The sequence below is a fragment of the Macrosteles quadrilineatus genome, unplaced genomic scaffold (assembly GCF_028750875.1).
Source record: "Macrosteles quadrilineatus isolate MER2022 unplaced genomic scaffold, UCM_ALF_1.0 Scaffold_3__2_contigs__length_128488019, whole genome shotgun sequence".
Taxonomy (NCBI): Eukaryota; Metazoa; Arthropoda; class Insecta; order Hemiptera; family Cicadellidae; genus Macrosteles; species Macrosteles quadrilineatus.
The window spans coordinates 547,197-570,709 of NW_026542596.1; the positions used below are offsets into that span (position 1 = coordinate 547,197).

Below are 23,513 nucleotides of genomic sequence, written 5' to 3' on the forward strand. Positions count from 1 at the left end.
TATACCAAATTTCATCAAAATCTGATCATGTTTGCTTGAGTTATCGCGCTAACGGACACACACACACACATATATATATATATATGAATTTGAACGGATGGTGTTTTTGGCCTCTAGGGACTTCAAAACGAAAAAGTAAATCGGTCCAGATCTTACCATGAGTACTACGGTAATAGCTTGAAAATATAATGAAAGCAGTTAGTCTACGAGAACTAATACATCAAATATAACAACCTATGTCTCCTGTTCCAGAGATGGTAGGTTATCTGGACTGTATGGAGGAGGCCCTCAGGTACCTGGTGGAGCAAGAGAGATACCCAGACACTCACCCTGCTGTCCAGGGACTACGGAGACATCTGGCCGAGTACCAGCAGTGGCTCATGTCCAGGGTACTGGACAAACAGACTCCAGAAACTGCAGCGAGACACTCGAGCTAATAATCAGCCAGAAACTCCAGTTTGAGTTACAACAGAAGCTCCAGCTACAAGCTTCAATCAGAAACCCTTGCTTGGAACTCCAGGAAGATACACCATCTACAAACTCCTTCCAGGTAAAAACTTCAGCTGAGAGCTTCAACTAGTAACTCCTTTAGGAAACCTCAACTATAAAATAGTCCAGCTAAAAACATCTTCTATATTAAACTCTATTTTGAACGTCCAGCCAGTGAAGTAAAACATCGAAACCACCACGAAATATTGAAAAACATACTTGAAACATGTATATAAAATTAAAAGCTCTTGTATTAATATAGACATCACTATACATAAAGTTACAGAATATTTTAACTAAACCCATGCTCCAATATACCTTATACTTCGTTATAATTATTTAAATTAAACATAACCAAATCCAATTCACTGACATACATTGTTTTACAACTCGTTTTCAAATCAATTTAAATCACATAGCTGTGACATAAAGTTTCAGTGACATCTCCAAAGACTTTCAAGGTACTTAAGTAAACTGAAACTATTTAGATACGAATGTTATTCGTGTAGAAATGCCGCAAGGTATATTGTTCTAGTCCAACAATTGTGTTAGTGTTGTAGGTATTTAGTTATCGTTAGTTAAGGTTCTTACATATAGTATAAAACAGCTTTAGGCAAAATTATAGGTTAATTTACATCATAATTGTTTGCGCCCCCCTAACGTACAATAATTTCTGTATTGATTTTTTATTTTAGAATTTACGAATTTGGAATGCATTCATACTGCAAGCTTAAAGTAACGTATAAGGTCCTAAAGTAAAAATGTCAATGAGAAACTTGCTTATAAACCTTTCATTTAAATGTTGTGAAAATATAATTTATTTATAACACCAACACAGTATTTTGTAAAATTACTTGGTATTACTGTACGGATAGGCTGGTTGTAAATAGTAGTAAAATAATTTGTTTATACGTGCCTTAGCTTTAAAAAGTAGAATAAGGCGATTTGTTGTTAAGATTTGTTTTGTATGTTTATGTTTATCGTATTTTTATTAAATCAATTTTAATAAACAGTTAATTTTTATTAACCTTCGTTTATCACGATTTAAAATAAATGATTGTCACAGTTTGAGACAGGTGAATTTCTCATAGTTAATTATCTTTTAGCAAAGTTGTAAATCTGTGTCATGCGGTTATGCTACATATGGTAAACTATGTCCCCATATTGTACTTAATTTAGGCATAGAACAAATATTTGAATTTTCATTTGAACTATTTCAACCATGGCTGAAATAACTCAAACCTTAAATATAACTGAAATAACAAAAAGTGGTATTTTCTTGTTATAACATTTTTTGAATGTTATTTTTATAGTTTGTTTTTTATATGTATTTTTTATATGTTATACATGTTTTTATATGTTGCATTGCCTATTGCTGAGGTCCATAAAGTGCTCGAAAATATAGTAACTAATGTTTATAAGTACTGTATTTAATTTTTAAATTTAATTATCAGGGTTATTATCATAATTTAACATTTCTCCTTTTATAATTTAAAAGTAATTTTAAAATATTACATTCCACGTTCAAAGTAGGGCTGTTTACGCCTCTTTCACACGACGCGGCGCGCGCCGTGCGGCGCCCGCCGGATCCGGCGTAGGGCTATGGGAGTATATTACCGGAGTTACCGCCGGATGCACCTTGAGCCGGACGATAGCGCCGCGCGGCGTCCACGCCGCACAATTCGGTAAAGGTGCATTGGTTCTTATGGGAGCTTTCACACGGTGCGGCGCGCGCCGCACGGCCCAACCCCTACGCTGTCTCAATTTAGGCAAACTACCTGACCAAGAGGGTGCAACAGTTAATTAAGAAATTATATTTCGTTGTATCGGAAAATAATATATTTATTAACAAAATATATTAAGTTATTACAAAACATATATTTTTATGTTCATCCCATGCAAATCGGCCAACTTAAAGTATCAAAACAAAATTTTTCTTTTAATAACTAGAGGAGAATATTTAGTATTAAATTAATAATTTAGTAATTTATACGCAATGAAACATTTATATAATACGTGAAGGCGATTTCTACAAAATACTACTCCTCCGTTAATAATGGACGGATTTTTACAAACGATGTGTCAAAATTAAGTATTGTTTGTGTAGATGCCCCCTTTCACCAATTCCTGTAGTAAAAGTCCTCGGGCTCTGCCCCTCAGGCCATCAAAATCCCAATGTATATCTTATGAAGACAAGATTTTGTTTAGTTAAATTACTCTGAGGTTAAACAGACAAATAATTTGTATTAATTACAGCTGTTCATAGTACACACATGATACACACAAGAGTTTTCGTTTTCAGTTTCGATAGATGGAGTGGAGTGAGCGTTCGTTTTCAGAGTGAGTTCGTTTCCAGTTTCGATAACTGGAGTGGAGTGATTAGTTACATTATCTTTGACTTTACTCTCACACGTCAACGGAAATTGTGACAATTATTCGTAAAAAAACTCCTTTAATATTTTGCAACTGCTCAAATTCGAGCAACAGGTGCACTAGTTTATTAAATTTAAAATTAGCCCATTCATTTTATTTCAACTTTTAAGTGGAGTATTCATTTAAAAGCCACAACTGAACAGAAAATAATAAATATTTAAGAGTGCCGTACGGCGCGCGCCGCACGAAACCGTACTAGTGTGAAGACACACGCTTGTCCGGCGCAGCGCCGCGCGGCGGACGCCGTACGGCGCGCGCCGCTTCGTGTGAAAGAGGCGTTTACACACGTTGTAAACTTATTGTTTAAAAGGTAACGTTTAGTGTCAGCCGTCCCTTAAGATAACATGACAGACAGAAGACATCAGCTCATTAATTCGCACTTTATTGATTCAAATTTAAATGTATAAACAAAAATTTAAAGTACTGAAAATAAAACATACATAATTGAAAACTCAAACAATATGAATTGAAAATCTATACTGTGTCTGTACATTTAAAGCGGAGACAATATTTCCATAGTCCAGTAACCAAGCTTTCGTAAATACAAAAAATACCTTAAGCTGCTTCCAAACAAAACAGCTATTACAACCCTACTTGCGACGTTGCCACTACGAAGTCCGCGGCCTTGTAACAGTCATTATACATCGATGGTAACAACATGGTATTATTGTTAAGATCCCATCATTCTTATCTATTGCCAAAGGAATGCCGTAAGCGGGAGAACTGGAATCGTCCTATATACTTGTCGAATGTCGACGCTATTGCGGTGGCAGTGGCAGAATTCGTTAGAACATGTGTTTGTGTCTGGGCGAGTTTTTTCTGCTAGCATTATTCAGCTGTCTGGTGGGGGTACATTGACCTATTAATACTCTCCCCTCACAGCTGCAAGCTGCAACCCTACAACAGTCTCACCCACCCCTCTATCCCTACAGCCCGTGCCATATCGCTTACCAAGCTGTAGGCAGCAAACAGCAAGTAAAAGAGGTAAGCTTTTCACCTACATAACCTATTTTAAAACTGATTTTTGAACTTGATTTAAGTGTTTGGTAGTATTTTTATTTTGGCTTAATGCTTTCTCATACCCTATTTTAATTGATTGAAAAGGTTGATTTATTTTAATTTTCAATGGTTGTTTGATTTTGGAAATTATATTTGTATCGTATTGGCGGGAATTTAGGCTATATTTTGCTTAAGTTCTGCCCTGGTTTATTTCTTCCCGAACACTCACGGATGAGTAATAATTCTATTCAGTCTATGTAAACTTAGCAGTAGAGAGTAGTGTAGTATTTAGGTTATGTTATGTTTTTTTTACTCTCTTGTTAATTACAGATAGGCTATGTCTATTCCTGTGCGGAAGTGTCAAGTTTTTTTGCGTTTCGAATAATGCTAGTGTATTTAGAATTAAAAACCATTTAAAAACATGTAGCCCGCTGTAAATTTAGTAGTATAGAAGTAGAGAAATGATTCGTAATATTATAAATTTCTGTAAACCGCTTCAAATCTATTTTTAGGACTGATTTTTGTTTAATGTTTTGAAGTAAATGATTTTCTAGACTCAATCTTATCCCGACTGAAAAAAATTATTGTCAATATACAAAGACGCCAAACATGAATGATGTCCAAAGTCTTACGACACATGTACAGTGCAAATAATTTCATTTTAGACTTGGACATTGGTTACACCAGGGAATGTTTCTCATTTAGAAACAGAGTTTTTAGTCTACTGAGATTGTTTAGAAAAACAAATTTATTAATAAACAAGCAGGCATATTTAGAGGCAAGCAGGAGGTATACCTTAGTGTGTTAGAACAAAAAGATAGCATTTCAAAATAATATTATAGATTGTATTAATCACGCTAAGGATGGGAAAACATTGTGGACTGCCATAAACAAATTTTGAGTATCGGAAAAATACGCTTGCAAGGATTGAACCTGAACAGTGGGTGCAACATTTCCAAACTTTATTGAATCCTCCAATAATGTTGGGAACAATAAGTTATGCTACGCCTTTTGACAATCAATAATATCTGGTATAAATTCTTTGTCAGTAGCAGAATATCGTTGGAAAGAAAGTTTAGTTGCTTTAATGCGGTAGTTAAATCAATTTTGTGTTATGGCTGTCAGGGTTGAAACTCATTGTAAATATGACTGTTATTCGTTTTGAAATAATTTATGTAATACTTACTGAAGTGCTAACTTAAGGATACGAGCAATATGTACACTAGTTATCATTATTTCTTTAGATACTTTCATATGGAATGGCAACCATACGAAGTAGGTATTTTATGCCAAGGATGAATGGGGATGAGTGTAAGATGAGTGGCGCGATCTTGTATTCTTGTAAGTGACCACGAATACTAGAAAAAATACAGTGACTAAGGCCGACATATTCCTTAGATACAGCCGTTAAAGAATATCCCATACAACCAATGACAACTAAGGGGTTTATAGTGGAATCCGAACCCCATTTTTTCCTTGTAATGAACGAATTTGTCTAATTATCGTGATAGTACTGCGGATCGCCGTAGTACTCACTAGTGCAGACGTTAATGGTTAATCAACACCAGGGAGTATCGCACCCACAGTGCATGCCTATAAATATCCGGAATTCATGAAATCCAAGTTGCTGGATTACAGGACGACGCCACCGTCCCAGTCACATCTTATGTAGGTATGAACGGGATTGTACTTATCAACAATTTATTATCTTCTTTATTGAACACCCATTATAAAAAACCAGATGACCTGTTGCTCGAAATCGAGTAAAACTGCAACTTGTAATAAAAGAATAATCAACAAAAAGATAAACAGCAAAACCTCAATCAAAGAGTCACTCTAAAGTAATTTCTATGACTGATTATAAAAATATTATCTATACTATTACATCTATACTATTATATAAAAATCTAGTGGTGTATGTCTGTATGTTTGTTACTAATAGGCGCATAAACTACTGAACTGACTGGGCTTAAATTATACAAAAATATAGCTACCATACCAAGGACCTTTATAGGACTATTCACACTTCGATACTGACCGTGGGCTTCGCCCCTTTGACTTTAAAAGTTCTGAGGTGAGGATTTTAAAAGTAAATATTGATTGGTCTCCATGGCTGCCATGAGAACTCATACAATGTTTGCAATTTGCTATGCCACCCAAATGTAAACAAGCTGAACTGTAAAACCATATTAATTCACAATTCCACAGCTGGATTATAAATAGGCATATAATATTCTCTACAATCATGTGACATGTTTATTTATTCTTATATTTGATGGTTCATTGATTATTGATTTTATGAAATAAGTGAGACTGTATATCTGTTGCTGTATCCAACCCTAATTAATTATTTAAAATTTCGCTGATGTGAATAATTGTATTGAAAGATTTTGGTGTAAAAAATAGTGAAATTATAAAGTTCACATTTACTAGAATCATTTTAACATTTTTGAACAATTAACATGTGTTTAGAGTTGGCCACACACCTTAAAAATTGAAACTTTTTTCTTAAGGAGATAATTAATTGTATATTTTTGCCATTTTGAGAGAAATATTGTTCACACCATTGTTTGCCTTTTCACAATTTTTTAAATCATAATTTCATATTACTACCCATAGATTGGTGATTGGTTATGATGTTTCCTAATCCGGAGGTAGCTACTACCTGTACTACTATCTGTATTATAACTTTAGACACTTCCTTTAGATTTCACATTCTATTCTAATGAATAACTTTTTACGAGCGTTTCATAGTCATTACATGTATATTTATAACCAAGTTCCTCTTAACTTAACCTACCCTCAACATAAACAATATTTGAATGACGTTAAATTTCCTAATTCTAAGCTGATATACAAATATTTCAATTTAAAAACAACAATTAAAAAAACTAAGTTGTATATGTATTTGCCTTTAGTGCATAAATAGTAGGGGCTATAAATAGTATGTATATAAGTATATTTCTGTTTGTTTTATTAGTAAGAAAGTTAATGTTTTTGTTTGTTCACATAGTATACAGGGTGTCCGATCATAAGTGTTAAATAAAGATTTGCTTTAAACTACATGGTATAATGGTGACAGAATGCCAGCGAATAACAAATAAACTAAAATTGTTCAACGATTATTGTAGTTTACAACAATGAACTTCAAACAAAGAATTATTGTAGTTGTTATGAAAAAGGTTATATTACTCTGTCAAAAATGCACTTATTGTCAATTTAAATGTAATTTTCAGAATCCTCACAAAATTTTAAATAGATATAACAAATAATTGTTGGGGTACGGAAAAGTTTAAAATTTAAATTTCTTCGTTAACAAAATTATTTTTATATCGACGAAAATGTAAATAACATTCAGAGCTTTATTTCTCGGTTGCCGAGTTCCGGTGATGTTATCAAATATTACTAAAAACTTCCTTATTTAAAGGGCTTTACAATGATGTATAACAACATTAACCTACTGTCAAATCCATGGTGAATTTTACAAACTATTGTGATAAATCACGGTTAAGCCAAAACAGATATTGTAAAAAATAATGAATTTTACTCACTATTTTATGAGCTGACCGCTGATGACTAGGGTTTGTGTAGTTTATGATTGACCAGACTTCACTTTCATCAAACTAAGAGTTTTTTTTTAAGACTTTGGAAAATTGATTATAAAAAAAAACACAATAGGCCTACATTAGTAAAAAACACAATACACACTTTTAATACGAAAGGATAGTTAACACATTAAATAAATCAATGAAATACTTTGTCCGAAGCACAACTTTTATTAAGGTGGAATCACAGTTTGCCCTCCGTTTTCCGGCAAGCAGGCCCTGTGTTGCGAATTGTGCCAACTGTGACCTCATACGTCAATTTTTCCCTTACTTCTCTTGCAGCCTCAAAGATTCTCTCCCGTAACTCAACTTCAGAGTTTACAACAGTTAAGTAAACTAGACTTTTCATGTAACCCCAAACAAAAAAATCCAACGGGCTCAAGTCTGTGTTTGGAGAGCGTAAAGCATAAGGGGTTCAAACAAAATAAAATCCCGTTGAGTAGCATCATCGTGGTTAAAAACGTTCGTACTGTAGGAAAGTACAGGACAAAGTAAAATACAAAAATGATAACAATGATCTGCAGTAACCACGATATTTTGGAGAAGTGTAGATTATTAGATTGTTGTTGTGTATTAAGTACTCGAGGTCGAGGCCTACTGGCTAAAGACGGATAACAATCATCTTGAACTGCAGTTAGTAGCAAAGATATTTAAAAGGCCGGTGACAGCTGGGATCACAGCTGACAAGCAGATGGTTTTACCGAGTCAGCTGTTGTATGATGCTTCATAGCTATGGCTCGCCATCTACAACGTCAAAAAAGTATAATATAGGCTGATTATAACTGAGAAATAAAGTCTATGGCCATTTCATCTGTGTCTCAGATTATTGACTACAATGGTATGTAGTGTATAGTATCTCAAGGCTGTGACTTCAACCTGGAGCCTCGAATCCCACTATACTATCTCAGGAAGTGGTCTGTAAGAGTCTCTGTCCATTACTATATATAAAGTCTGAATGTGTTGTGAAGTAAACTGATTCCGGGCTGATTATGTGAGCGTGTCTGATAATGAGTTAATTTGTGATAATTGGTTAATTTACTGTTATCTCTGTCTGGGATGTGACCACCCAACGTCGAGATGAGGAAAAAAACTTAACTTAGACCTTTTTCTTAACTCAGTTTTAACATAGTTGCTTGTACCATAGAATGACGAATAGGCATAGGCCTCACCAGCGTCTCGCTCTATATTCCGGAGTGGGTTGCCGGAAGACTGCCCCCCAGAAAACTACTCCCCGAAGTAGGTTCCTACGTCATGTTGACGTCAGTGATCGGGGTTGACAGTTTTCAATTAACGGACACTCAAGTTTCGTTGTCATACTGCTCTAAACTAACCTAGCCTAACCAACCAATATTGCTGTAACATTTCAAAATTCTGTATAATATTCCCCACATACCTTTTCTGTTATCAAACGGAATTACTTGAATTAAAATTACAATTACATAGCATAACATTTTGCTAAGGGGGTAGTATTCCAGTCGTGGACACGGCTCCCAATTGGTTAGTTGGCAGATTTCGTGACGTCACGTTTCACCTAGGGGGTGGTTATCTGGGGGGTAGTATTCCGCATCCCCTTCTAGGTTGTCTACTGCTTCCTCCAGAAGGCTGAGGTGGCGTTGGATCTTCGTTCATCCAAGATTCACATATGATCGGAAAAGCGTTTGTTGGGAAGTAAATGTATTTATACAAATTCGTAGATTTAATAAATGTTTCACCAAATTATCGTGCGAATACCACGATTCCTTGATTTATATAGTTCAGAAAGTATCTACTAAGCAAAATATGCAGTATGTCCGTAATTCTACATAAGTCATAAACACAACCGCGCCACGTCAAAACACCTTTTAAAATAAAACATTTCCAATCCCATATATTTCACGATGAAATAGGTTCTAGACATTTTGCCCTCCCAAACTACCGAGGGGCAACAATCAGATAGCAATAAGGGGAACCGCCCAACAATCAAGTGTGTTTTAGATCGGACTCGCTCGTAAATAAGAGAAACAACACAGCTGATCAGCGGAGAAAAGTAAACAAAGGGATTTATATGTCAATAAATCGTATTGTAGCGCCAAGTGGGTGTTCCTGGGGATAATGAAGTTGTTAGGTTGTACAGTTGAGAGGAGGAGGGTATCGGACACATTCGAGGATTACACTTGTTTATTTTATGGAGGTCCGGCGTTGGGGATTATTGCTCGTAGCAGTGTTGTTATCGGTGGGAACATTCTCGTGTCTTGAGAGTCTTGGATTACACCTTAATCTGAATTCCTCCCTAATTATTGGTTTCAATAGGCGTGTGATATTTTGTATTTATCGTTTCTTTCAAGAGGTGTATTTTCGTTTTGCCAGGTCTTTACGAGACTTTTAACTGGTAATATACGCCTTATACACTTAATAAATTCAACTACAGTATTATTTATCCTTTGGTGTATACTGCACATCATTAGTGTTTTCAGTACGAGAATAGATGTTGAGTTAAACCTTTCAATTATATGAGTGAATATTTCAGTTTTAAGTAGCACGTGATGTTTTGTATACTGTACCGGTCTGGTAGTCCATTTTGAATCAAAGAGTGGATGATATTTTGATTTTGTCTAATATGTAAATCGTCTTGTTTTACGCAGCGTGCACTAGTGTGGAGAAAAGTTCTTTGGATTTTCACCTTCATTTGTTACGTGCATTGTGCAGGGTTTTATTAGGCAAAATGCCATCAATTGCATGCTCGTGTCTCTAATTTCTTTTAAATAATAGATGATATTTTCAACTACCATTTACAATCTAGCCTTTAAAGTAAATACTTGTGTTTTAGGCAAAATATTTCAATTTTGTGGTATTTCTCTTTCCTTACGAACAAGAGAAGAGAATTTTAATTGCATACTAGACGACTTTATTTGAATAGTTGTGATTTATGCAGCAAGTGATATTATGTATGCTAGGGATTTTTTTTCTACACTTAAGTTTGTTATGTAAATAGTCGTGTTTCAAATACATTTTAAATCAATGCATCTTATTAGTCGCAAACACAAGCACAGTGCTCTTTTGCTATTATTATTTGTTGATGTCTATGTCTTAAAATCAATTATGTCTGGAGGAAAATTGCAGGAAATGTTAGCAAAAGTCCACATCATGTATGTATGACACATTTCAATTAACGTCTGGGCACATTTACATATGATAAGTGTACTCTACGCTGGTACCATTAGTAGTTTCATGCATGTATCATTTTAAAACAAGAATGTTCAAATCATATATCTAATTAAAAATACTCGTTCCCTCATAATATGCATCTTTAAAACGTGCCTATGTCTGCTACATTACATCACCCGAATAGACTTACAACAGGCTCAACCCACAGCCTATAGAGTAAACCTTTAACTTTATAGAATAACAGAATTCTATAGTCTGTGCTCAACCTCTCCAGCCCACTAATCAATTTCATATTCATGCCTACAACCATTCATTAGTCATATTCATATGTATTCATTCAATTGAATATTTTTCTTTGCATTTTAATTGAGATATACAAAACATCGAAACCAGTTTTTTCTTCGCATCTAAATCCCTGGAGTTACTGATTACCATACGATCCTGGGTGAAGAAACGATCAAGACATAGTTCTGGTAGAAAGGCAGCGCTAAACACAACAATTAACCTTTTCCACTTTTAGACAGCTGACCATAGAGTAGCGCCTACTGTAGGTTTTTGTCACCCGCAGGTTGTGAGATAGAAGAGCCTCAGGCGCTATTCCTAGGCACCCATTACACTCCCAAAGTTTGTTTTAGACATGATAATTCCCCAAGCCTGCGGTCATTCGTGATTTTGGGATAATTTACACGGTGACCCCAGTAATTAATCGATAGATGTAATTATAGGCCTTTACGAAATTGAAGTAATAAGTGTTGTGAATGTGTCGTTAACGGTTGCTGTATGCTACAGTTTTATTTAATGATTATCTATTAATGCATTTATGAGCGTTTAACATTGACAATTAAATGAGAATATTTTGCAACTAGAGCTCGCCCCGTGGTCTAAAACTCGACCAAAAGTATGTATAGTGCAAACTTCTCTATTTTTACCCCACGCTGTACATAAAACACGTGATTGTAGTTTCTTCCATTTATTTAGATTTTCTGTTTATATTTTGTTCTTATTTCATCACCAACATGGCAACCCATAAGACCCATGTTATTTTTGTAAAATGTTAAATTAATTTTTAGTACTGATTTTTGAGCATATTTTAAAGGGATTTTGCACATCTGCAGGCAAAAATATTTCTAACAGTATGCGTAGATTTTCCCTGCGATGCACAGGAGCTGAGAAAATGGTTTTCAATAAATATGCTTGTCTATTAATATATAGAACTAGCAACAGAGCCCGTTGTGGTTAAATACAACGGTCTCTAGTGATATGAAATATCCATATGATATCCATAGTGATATGATATGAAATCCATACACTACTTCAATCACTAATATTAATGCTACAGATTAATCACATAACACTAGAATCACACACTTAACATAAGGAACACACTTTAAACACAAATGCAACAATAACATTTAATCAAAGAATAATCAGTTAAATAACAATACGCCGTTCAATTATTAACACCAGTAGCTATTAATACCATTGACTTAATACCGTCACTGCTAACACTGAAGTGCTACTCAACAACTATGGACGAGTCTTTAGACAGCTCTTGGAGTTCCAAATTTCCTGGAAAAAGATAGTGTTCACACTTTCCTTTGGTCGGATTATTCTCCTCTGAGATGTTGATACGATCGCCGGAACAGCCGCCGCACGTCTTGGCGTTTGTTTACGGCATGATTGGACACCGTCCTGCAGGACTTGCTATCAGCCACACAGGAGTTGTTTATTGGGACTTAAATCACCTCCCCAGGCTCTGTAACGACGTGCAGCTTCAGGTGCAAGGCAAATTTAACTGAATCTTGGAAAGCGACCGTGATTTACAATCACTTGCAAACCTGATTGATGTCAGTTGTAATTCAGCACCAGTAACCGGCGTCTTGATCGTACACTTCGCCGTTGAAAAGAGAAGAGACATAAGCTATTATAAAATGCAATCGTGGAAACGAGATTCACTTTAGAAAGTTAGGAAGATATGTAGCAGACTATAACAAAAACGTGTCTATATTACATAGATATTTGATCTTTCTAAGGCAAAAATAAAATATATTGATAATGAAATTTCAGATTATATTAAACTGTATTATATTAAATTATATAGATTATATTAAAATTTCTTTTAATAACAGAAAGGGCATATGGGTAAAGAAATGTTACAGCAAGTTTGGTTAGGTTAGGTTAGTTTTGAGTCACTGATATTATTGAATTGTTTGTTGATACTGAACAATATTTATCGTAATTTTCAGCCAATAGAATATGTTTCAATTTGTCAAAATTGATACATCGGATCAAAAATAAAATATCGACATATCGAAAAAATCAACGATAATCATGAATGTTCCCTCAGGAAAGTACCTGTATAGTTAATTAATGGATTAATTGAGAATTAATTTGTATCCGTGCACAAGCATTGCTGCCTCTAGCGTCTTTGAACACTAGAAGGCCTAAGGTAAAGGAATATTTTCAGTTTTGCAGAGTTCATTTAATATACAGAGTTCTCCCATTAGGCTAGACAATTCTAAGTTTGATGTCTTCAGCCTCTCGTTGACGCGCGTGTACATTTTACGGCTTCCTTCGACTCGTCCACCTTACCTCGGGCGACAGTAATGGTAATAGTAAAGCACAGGACATCTCAATTTACCGTTTACGAGGTCCAGGTTATGCTTGGCTGCCGGCAGCGGACAATGGCTGATTGATTCCCTGCAACAACTCCTTTACCTTGGCTTGACGGGTTTATCTATCAGAAGAGTTATGACTGAGCGAGTCAACTGGACAATGTGTTAAGTTGTACGGTTCAGTACCCGAGGCGACAACGGAGATTGCTCAATGGATGATGTGGTGGCCGAGCTTTGCTTGGAGAATACCTCGATCAGAGGTATAGGCGTTTTTTGCTAATCGTCACCGGCAAGTCCTCTTGACATTATGTAGGATTCACAATTTCGGTAATCGGTTACGTGCTGACTATTTTGGGTTCAGCACAGAATACCCAAGTGGTTAATCTGAAATACGCTAAAGTCAAACGAGTGTGTAAAATTAAAACTGAGCAATTAAATAATCAAATTCAAATTGAGTGCGGTAAGTTAAACGAGTACGGAAAATTATAAATGATAGCTAAAAAAAAAAAAAAAAAAAAAAAAAAACGGTAGCGGGAAATAGCTATTTTAATTGTCAAGATCAGTGCATGAATATAGACTTTGACTATTAATCCAATAGTCAATGATATAGATGAAGACACAGGTAAACTGAAGGAATAATCTATTTAGTAAGTCAACTAATATATCTCTGTGAAGAGTACCTTTTGTCTTCAAAAGACAAAAGACAAACGGTAATCTTCACAGGGATATATTAGTTGACCTACTAAATAAATTATTCCTTCAGTTTACCTGCGCCTATTCCATATACTTAAAAACTATTATGCTATTATCGACCTTTAGTTACCGGTATGCATGGACATTTAAGACTACGTAAGTGTTGCTTGTCAAGTTTTCTTAGTTACCAAGATTTCGATATAGCTCATAAAACAAACTACTATTGTGCTGTGTTTATATTAAAGGCACGTACGAGGTATCACAATAGTTAATATGATTAACCCAAAATAGAAATGCAGTGAACCAACAACATTGAAGTTGTAACAGAGTATAGGTAATGACAATCCTGCATAAATCTTTTACAAACTGGACGCGACGTAAGCCAATTATTAATTTAGAGTAAGTGCCAAGCTGTACGGTGAGCCGGCGGCGGACATTCCCGCTATAACCATAATCCTCGCGTGTAAATCATCAGACATGCGCAGAGCACCCTGCAGTGTAAATGCGCACGTAAATACAGCTAAGTGCGCTGCGCAGACTTTACACACATCCCAGACCTGGCTCCAGGCTTTAGGCCTTTCCGTTTTTAAACTGTGAGGACGTTTGTTGTTCATAAACCACGTGAATTCCAAACATTTCACACATTAATTCTGTGTAATGATTATCATTACCATTGTATTAACAGTTGAGGTAGGGACACGATTAGCCGTATTTGAAGGATGAACTTGGATGCCTTGTGTACCTTTTTTACTGACCTAGACAGGCTATTTCTTTAGTCAGGGCCCCTAGATAGTTATGAATATAAAATTGAGGTTTAAGGTATGGTGAGAAGTTTAGTTCTACTCATGGTGGAAGGAAAATACATTCCTTCCGCCATGAGTTACACTATAAAATGTGATAGGGACGCTATTAAGGTACATTTAAACCCAAATGTGAAGGATGAGTGACCCGTGTGACTTTGTACTGATCAGAAAGAGGTATTTCTTTGGCAAGGACAATTTATTTTGCTCAATCATCAAGGAGCAGCTAGGTCCAGTTTCGAAGGGCCATCAAGAAGCTTCCTGTACTCAGGATAGGAGTTCCTTTAAACATTATTACAAATATGTATATATATATATATATATACACACGAGTATATATATATTTGTAATAATGTAAGCGCGGATGATATATCTGTTTTTTCATTATTAAAACTCGATGGATTGATACATGCTGTAAGTAATAATCTTTGTCATCTACATAACTACCAGCAGAGTTCCAGTTTCTACCAGTTGCATCCCAACAATCGACACAAACGTAACAAGATTTCAAGTCTGTCACAAAGGTGGACGGTTGTTTCGTGGTTTGCCCGCAATCGTATCAGATGTCCCGTGAGCGCCTCGCTGCCCTTCTTAGGCGATTTTCGAGCTGTTGTTCCCCGCGGGGCCGCCCCACAATTATTTTCGACTTGATCCTTTTCTTCGACCGATCGTATTTTGAGCTTAGCTCTTAAGCCCGCGCGAGACAGTTTGTTTATTTGCAGACAGTTTGATTGTGATTTAACCGTGCGGACAGTCGGGAGTTGGGATTGTCAAGAGGAATAGTGTTTGTGGTAAAGGTAGATCGGTATTGGGGTAAAGGCTCAAAGGCTATAGGACTTTCTACTTGAATTTAACTGTTGAATGTACAATGCAGTTGGTGATATAACCAATAACTTAATACTAGTAACTTAATAACTTTAGTAGTAAAGGTTATGTGGAACTAGGCTTATTACTAGCCTACCTAGAAAAAAGAGCTGAGCTTATAACTGAAACAACAGCAAATATTCTCTATAACCAATTACACGCTATTAAATATCTGCAGTTAGTTATGATTCTTTACTTAACCTGCAATGTTTAACTTCCCTATCCCAAGCGTGATGTATAGATCTTCTTTACTTCACACGTGAAGTAAAGTTTAAAAAACTCACTCGGTGAGGTAGTGACACCCATTTAAATAACACTAGCTGTGTGCCTGATCTTCGCAAGGAGATCTTATAGTAGTCAGTTGAATGTGACAAAAATCACACAATGTTGGGTTTTTGGACATTTGTAATTTTATTTCTTAAGTAGGTAGGCCATGTATTCTATGGAAAAGTACCGGTATCAAGGATCGTCGTCGAAAAGGTTGTTATGAATAAAAAGGTAGGCGTACGTACCCAAGAGATGGGCTATGGGCCTATTGGCTGTATGGTCCAGCGATTGCATCACACGGTGAGTAGAAACAGAAAGTGACACACTGGAAAAGCGAGTTTAGCATCATCCGTAAACCTTTGTTACAATCACCCACTGCAGTTGTGATTTTTTTACTTTACAATCGCCATTGAAGCGCCGTCAATGAGTGGAAACCTTGTTTGTAAGCTATTGGTGACGATCATTAAGTGTCCCAGCCCTATACAACACTGATTCAAGGTCTTTTTTCTGGTTATCAAAAATCAAGAACAATTTTATACACAAAGAATTTCTGGTTCCTGACCTGGATGATGCCTAGTTATTTAATTTCATTTACGGTTACACTATAATATTACACTTGCGATTAATTAAATCCGTTTTGTAAGAAAAAGGTTTTTAATCTCACTTGGTTGGGATTTGCTTTCAGAACGTGATCGGAAATGGTTGCGGTATTTGTAAACAACATTTGTAAACATAACACTGACAGCTAGAAAGAATAATCTTGATCCCAACAGCTGTTCGTTATTTCATAGATGATTTGTGATAAAAATTGGACGAAAACTTGACATAAATCGCACAAAACTTCATTTTTGAATGTCTGTAATTTTATTTACAAAGTAGTGAGGCCATATTTTAATTGCTAAAGACACTCTCGCCAATCCAGTGAATACATTAAAATGACTTGGATATTGATAGGTACTCTCGTTTACATGGAGAAGATTGCGGAAAATGCCATCTTGAGTATTACAGACAGACAGATAGACGGACAGACAGACAGACAGAAATAGAGATAAGACTTGTTTCTGCTTCTGTAATGTATAAAACGTAAAAATAACCTAAATATATATAATTCTGAGCAATGTACAGACAAAACTCTAATTTTATTTATATAGAAGACTAGCTGTAACCCGCGGGCTTTGCCCCGTAACTTCTTAATTTTCAAGATTATCTCGTTCGCATGGCTCAATCACGTCCTGGTTGAAGTTTGTTCGCTACGCTCACTCACCTTTAGCTTGGAGCTCGTTCGCTGCGCTCACTTGCCTTCAGGTTAGCTCGTTCGCTACGCTAACTCGCCTCCAGGTTGAAGTTCGTTCGCTACGCTCACTCACCTTTTGGTTGCAAATTAGCTGTTGTCATAAATGTAAAAGAAATAATAGTGCTGCACCCTGTTGGTAATCCTTGTAACTTTATTGAACATCATAGAACAGAACCAACTTGTTTAATTAAAACAGCTGTTAAGATTCAATAATTCCATTTCTCATAAGGTTAACATGGGAAACTCCATAGCCACTGGGGCGGACTCCGAAAGGATTTTTGAAATAAGAATATGCCTATATGTTAATCGGGAATGTGAGCTATCATCATGCCAAATTTCAGCCCAATCCGACCAGTATTTTTCGCGTTCACTTGTCACAAACATCCATCCAAACTTTCTCATTTATAATATTAGTAGGATTAAGTGCTCAACTTAAAAAAATATACCTCTATGGAGCCGACGACGTTCAACGCTAGAAACCAGCTGTGCGCTTGAATGTTATTGTTATGCTCTAAGGAATTTTCCTAACCTAGCTTTTGTTTTTAAATTAACGTTACTGTTAGAAGATGAGTGAAATGGATAATGAAAAATATTGTACGTAACCCCCTGCACATTGTTGGGTCAGGTAAAATCTTGTTCGTTACTCGTCACGCAAGAGCGTGTTTACATCACTTAGGTGAATTATGCAACTCGCTTCCGCTCGTTGCACAACATTCACCTGCATGATGTAAAAACGCCCTTACTACACTTGTAAGGTGTAAGCTATAGTTGTGGTCATTGTATTTATCTTTTGTTAAAGAGACACGTTACATTGTGTCGTTTAATATTGAGGATTGTGTCAAACATTGTTGTAGATTTCAATAAATAGTTTTTCGGAACAAAAACACAGCATCCTGGGTCAGGATATGAGTAAGGAGAACGGATGAGGTGGCATCATTCATACTAATAAAATAAATTGACCTGGAGGCCCCTATGTTTTTCTTTAACATCATGTAATTGTATGTAAACACAAAATACATTTAAGTAACAAATTGCTAAAAAAAAAACTTCTACCCTCCGTAGCTGCCACCATACTATATAACGGCTCTTTATTCCACTGCCACTGTGTGTCCACTACTTCATTGCCTTCTACTGAAGTGCTACTGTAATAGTTTTGGTAAAATTTCACGTGTGGTAATAATAGAAAACGTTACTCTATTTATTTAATAATAGATGTATCCTGTACCTAAAATCGAAGACTTCTGATCTGGATTATCAAGAAAATGAAAGAGTTCTAATACAGTATGATACTTTCCACTTTATTACAATCATAAATCAATGTATATTTTACTACCAGTTCCGAAAGTGACCCATTTCGGCACAAGATAGTGGAATGTGGCGAAAACGAACCCCTAAAATGTATAATTCGAATAGTCACCAATACTTTTCATCACGATGCAAACAAATCATACGAAGCTTCTTGTTTTTAAATAATAAAATACTATTCTATAGTCTAGTGATTCTGTTTAAGGTTGCCATAACATACGTTGGCAATATATTTTAAAGTCGGCTGTTGATAACTATTTCTAGTAATAAAATAATTCAAACGTTGTTCTTGTTAACCTAAACATAAACTTGGCCTGTTTGGGAAAGGCAAAATCCTTTTCCTACAGTCACCCGACAAAGTTGGCTTCCTTGTACTGTTTATAGTACAGAAAGCTGCTAATTGCTGCATATTTATACTTTGTCGTAAGGTTTATACTTTGTCGTACGGTTTATACTTTGTCGCACATCAGGATTCCAACGAAACAACACAAAACAGCGTGGTTCTATTACGCACGTAATCCGTGTACGCTTGGAAATAGGTTGGCAACACTTAAAGGATAATAATACTATGAGCAGCTGATTGACTATTATAACTACGATTTAACCTGTCATTTCGTGTTTATAGTTTATCTTTAACACGACGTGTTTTTTTAATGTCTTTTCGGTATTTCTGAACTTTCTGGAATTTTCATTAAAACGTGTTTAAAACATTCCTATGATAATAATAAACAATAAAATACCTTTAAAGCATTTTTTAGGCGCGGAAACCACTGCAAATTACTAAAATATACGGAACTATTTTCTCAAGTCGCGGAGCACATTGCTTGCCGAGGAAAAATGGCGGAGTGATACGGACCGGGGACTACTTTCTCTAGGGCACCTATTTGTGTTGCCAGCTGAACCTAAAAACGTGTTGTATAGTGTTTGAAGGACTAATTATTTATATGCTTTATAGTGACTGTAGGAAAAATATAATGTGTAACACGAGTGCAAACTGCCTTTGCTGCACTCGAGAAACTACTACAGTAGTTACACAAATAACTAATGTTTTGCTAGGCTGGAAATCGACGATTTTCGAATAGCTCGGCTGTATGGAGATGAGCTTTCTCCTTATACATAATAATGGAAATATTGTTTAATGTATACTTTGTAATAGTCCCATGTCACTTTCTGTCAATATTAAGCTAAATATTGAGGCGAACATTCAGGTAATTTTAGTGTTATTTTATCAAAGTTGTAAACCTGTTAAACTTTGATGGTTGGCGTCACCTTTAAATGATATTCAAAGAGTAACTCCAAATTCCAACACCAGTTTCTCTGAACTTAAATTTCTCTGATCTATTCTCCTTTCGCAAGATTGATACGTTCGCTCCATAGTAAATGACCTTCTCCAGACAATTGCAGTTCAGCGCAGGGGTCCTGCCTCAGGGGGTCCCTGGCCGTATTGACCAAGACCAATACGCCCACATTGGGTCTGTTGTAATTATTGTAGAATGTGGAAAGTGATTTTGAATTCCAAGCAAAGTATAAGTATTTGTTTCTAAGTTATTTTATGCGGGTTTTCGAAATGATTTAACTTAAAAAAAAAGGTTTATTCGGACTTCTTTCAAAATGGATTTACTTATATACCACACAATCTGTTTTATTCTGTGTGGCGACTCGACCGATCTATTAAGTGTTGACGAACTGAGCAATGCTTCTCAGTAAATGCTCTTTGTTCCCTAGTTGTACAGTACATTATTGAAGCAGGCGGACTTCCTTTTCCTGCTGATGAGCCCTTCTCGCGTGAACTCTTCCTAATTTAACCAATAAGTCGGTTTGCACAATCAGCCAACATAGACGGTGATCCAATAGGCTACTCGTAAACTAACCATATATTACTAAGTTCAAATGCCCCTTAAGGGACTAAATACTATACCGTTGCCACTAAAATAGTTTAAATATGCAATTTCATTTTTATGGTATAGCCTCTGGATCACTGATTTTAACAATAGAAGGTTTAAATTACCTGTATCCGTCAAGTGGTCCTGGTTTGTAGTTGGTTGACTACAGCTGTTTCATGTTAATATTAACACATCTTCAGGTCAAATAGTTGCATTGATTTATTCCATAGAATGGTCGTCATGAGGTTTAAAGTTCACCAAAAATAACACATATACATGTACACGAAACATTTAACACTGATTGGCCAAAACACAAAACGAAAAAGCGCGTAATAAACATCGGACACGTACGGCGCCGGTAGAAGGTCCAGGTGTAGATGACACAGTCATGAAGTTGAGTCAACCTACCTTCTACCGGCGCCGTACGTGACGCTCCAGTGGACGAAGAACTTCTGCGACGCACGGCCCGTGACCTTAGTTCTGTACAAAGTTGTTAATATTTTTGTAGCGTTTTGCAATATCCATGTTCATTTTACACTTATATTTTTTTCTTTTTCAGATGAGTTCCCCCAAAGACGACCATGACCTGTTGTTCCAGGGGTATCATGAACGGGTAAGAGCCATTTTAAAGCACCTAGTTTTCGACATGCAACTTAATCCTCTCCACCCGCTCGTTATCAGCTTCAGCCACCACTTGGAGATGACGACGGCCTACGACGAGTACATCAGGGCTCTGGAGGTGAGCCCCCCGAACCCTCAGACCCTGAAGATGGTTTGCTATCGTGGGGTGGACCTTCAGTACAGATACAGTGACAAAGTAGCAACTTCCTTGTATGAAGAGGAACACAGCCCAAGGGACAATGGATGGGAAAGAGAACAGGGGAAGAGTGAGTATGAACATCAGAATGGAAAGAGTTGGGAGACAGATGGGAGGGATAGACAGTAATTGTCTTGATTTAAAACTCTAAGATGCTGTTTTTGCCATGTTGTTTTCATTGGGTTGTTAAAATTTGTTTCCAAGTTTAATCGTTTGGGATCTGAATATAAAGTTTAACAATGTAAAATAATAGCGGGTTTTAAACCATAGAAAAGAATAATCCTCGGTATCTTTCATCCCAAAAACCTCGCTCGGCAAGATACATCGACAAAGCGGTTTTAGTAATATTGACTATTAATATCGTTTGGGTGATAATTACATTGCCAAACCTGTAAACAGTAAGCAAAATAACTAATTTTCGCTTATTCGTTCTCACTAGCTAAATCAGATGATTTCACTGTTGGCATTTCTATAAAACACTAACATAGTAAGCAAATAAAAAATAAAACAACCTAAAAAGCAAACACAACCTTGAAAACATTTTACATTCAACCAAAAAGTTCATCTGTGTGTTATGATAATGGTAATAATTGTGTTAAGAAACATCTTGTGTATTACAAGAACAGTCATTTCCGCTCTCCGATCTACAGTTTTCGATTGGCAATGATGTCCTTTGCTCTTTTTACACTATTGAAGACTGTTATACCATTGTTGGTTGTTATGATAGTATTGTATTGTTTTGGTGGATCGTTTTTTTCCAAACCCAAGTACCTTATATTACTACATGCATTTTTACATACGTTATGTGCCTTTTTAAGGAAACTTCCATTGTAAGTGTTTGGTAAATTAATTACCAACTTATTGTACACAATTGTAGTATTTTTAAACAATCTTGAGCTGGTGCGTTTGATTTAACATATTAGTTTTGTTATTAATAATGAACCAAGCATATTGTTGAAATGATATGACTTATGGCGACAGGTATGCCAATGCAGAGCTTTGACAAGACATTGATATTATACTTGATATTAATCATGGTACTTCAGTATTGTGTTTTGTGTTTATATGATTTTCAATATACTATTTTGATATTAGGTTAGTACCATAAAATCATTATGATATTTTCTTATATTAAGAGAAACATATTTATTTAAATTATTAATAGTTAACTTATGATATTGCTGTTGAATTAATGACTAAAATATTATTATTTATTAACCAAGGCGTTTTATTTGTTTTTGTTTCTTTTGTAGTAGTGCTGTGCTAATATTTTACTGCACGATAAAATAATAAATTTTCCCCTTTTGGGGTATGTGTGTGTATATAAATCTTTGTGTGTACTGTAGATCTAGTCTGTTGTTACAGTATTTTATTTATTAAAATGTAATTATTTATTCTATCAACTGATTTTAATATACCTTATCCTCAATGAAAATTTTTTGAATTTGTTAATCGAGTTATTTTATTAACATTAAATAGGTATACCTTTGGCTATCAATACATTAATATGTACACGTTCCTTGCAATATTAAACATGGATGCCGAACTGGTGATTCCGGTGTAGTTTAAAAACTTAATTGAATCGAACAGACACAGGCAAATACTGGTTTCATTCTTGTACACTTTTTAAATCCTTCCTAATAGAAAGAATAATCAATCAGCCGTACTATATTTTATGATGACCCTACCTACTAACTGTCATACTATGGTAAGTAATTCAAAGAGAAAATATAGTTGCAATAGTAGCTCTTTGAAATCTTAATTTAACCACAGACAATGAAGTACTCTTTTGTCTCTGGTTGAACTTGTTTGTTTTTTTTAATTTTTGTATAAATCTGAAACGGCTAAATTAGTATTTTATATTAAATTTGCCAGTTTGGACTATTGTCAAATTAATTTGCCTGTTATTATTATATCAAGCAAAGACAGTATGGCTACGGCCACGCGTGCGTTTTTTCACGCAAGAACGCAGCGTGAGAAAACGCGAGAAATATGAGCAGCATTAACTACAAAATCGCACACCGCGGGCCCGCTGGAGAATGAGCTGGGGTGCATTTTTGAAGCTTGTTTTCATGCTCTGTCCCTGGGATCAAAATGGAGAGTGGTCGGCACATAATAAATAAATAATGTACATTGATTTGTGTCAAATAAAAATTTATCTAGTTTCTAAAAAGAACAAACTTGCTTTCCCAAATGTAAGCAACAAAAACAAAAATAATATATTTTCATAAGAAATTAAATACAAATCGAAAAAAATTATTCCAAGAGGTCCAATAAAAAGTCTACGGTGGGGGGGGGGGGGGGG

At 35.6% G+C, this 23,513-nt stretch overlaps 1 protein-coding gene across 1 annotated transcript; it reads left to right on the forward strand.

Annotated features, from left to right (window-relative positions):
- The first annotated feature begins 1,623 nt into the window (after nt 1–1,623).
- LOC128988404 (uncharacterized) lies at nt 1,624–22,055 on the forward strand. Its single transcript, XM_054409657.1, has 3 exons — nt 1,624–1,635; nt 3,805–3,906; nt 20,951–22,055. The coding sequence occupies exons 1-3, from the start codon at nt 1,624–1,626 to the stop codon at nt 21,335–21,337; spliced, it is 501 nt and encodes a 166-aa protein (XP_054265632.1). The 3' UTR covers nt 21,338–22,055.
- Nucleotides 22,056–23,513: the final 1,458 nt, after the last annotated feature.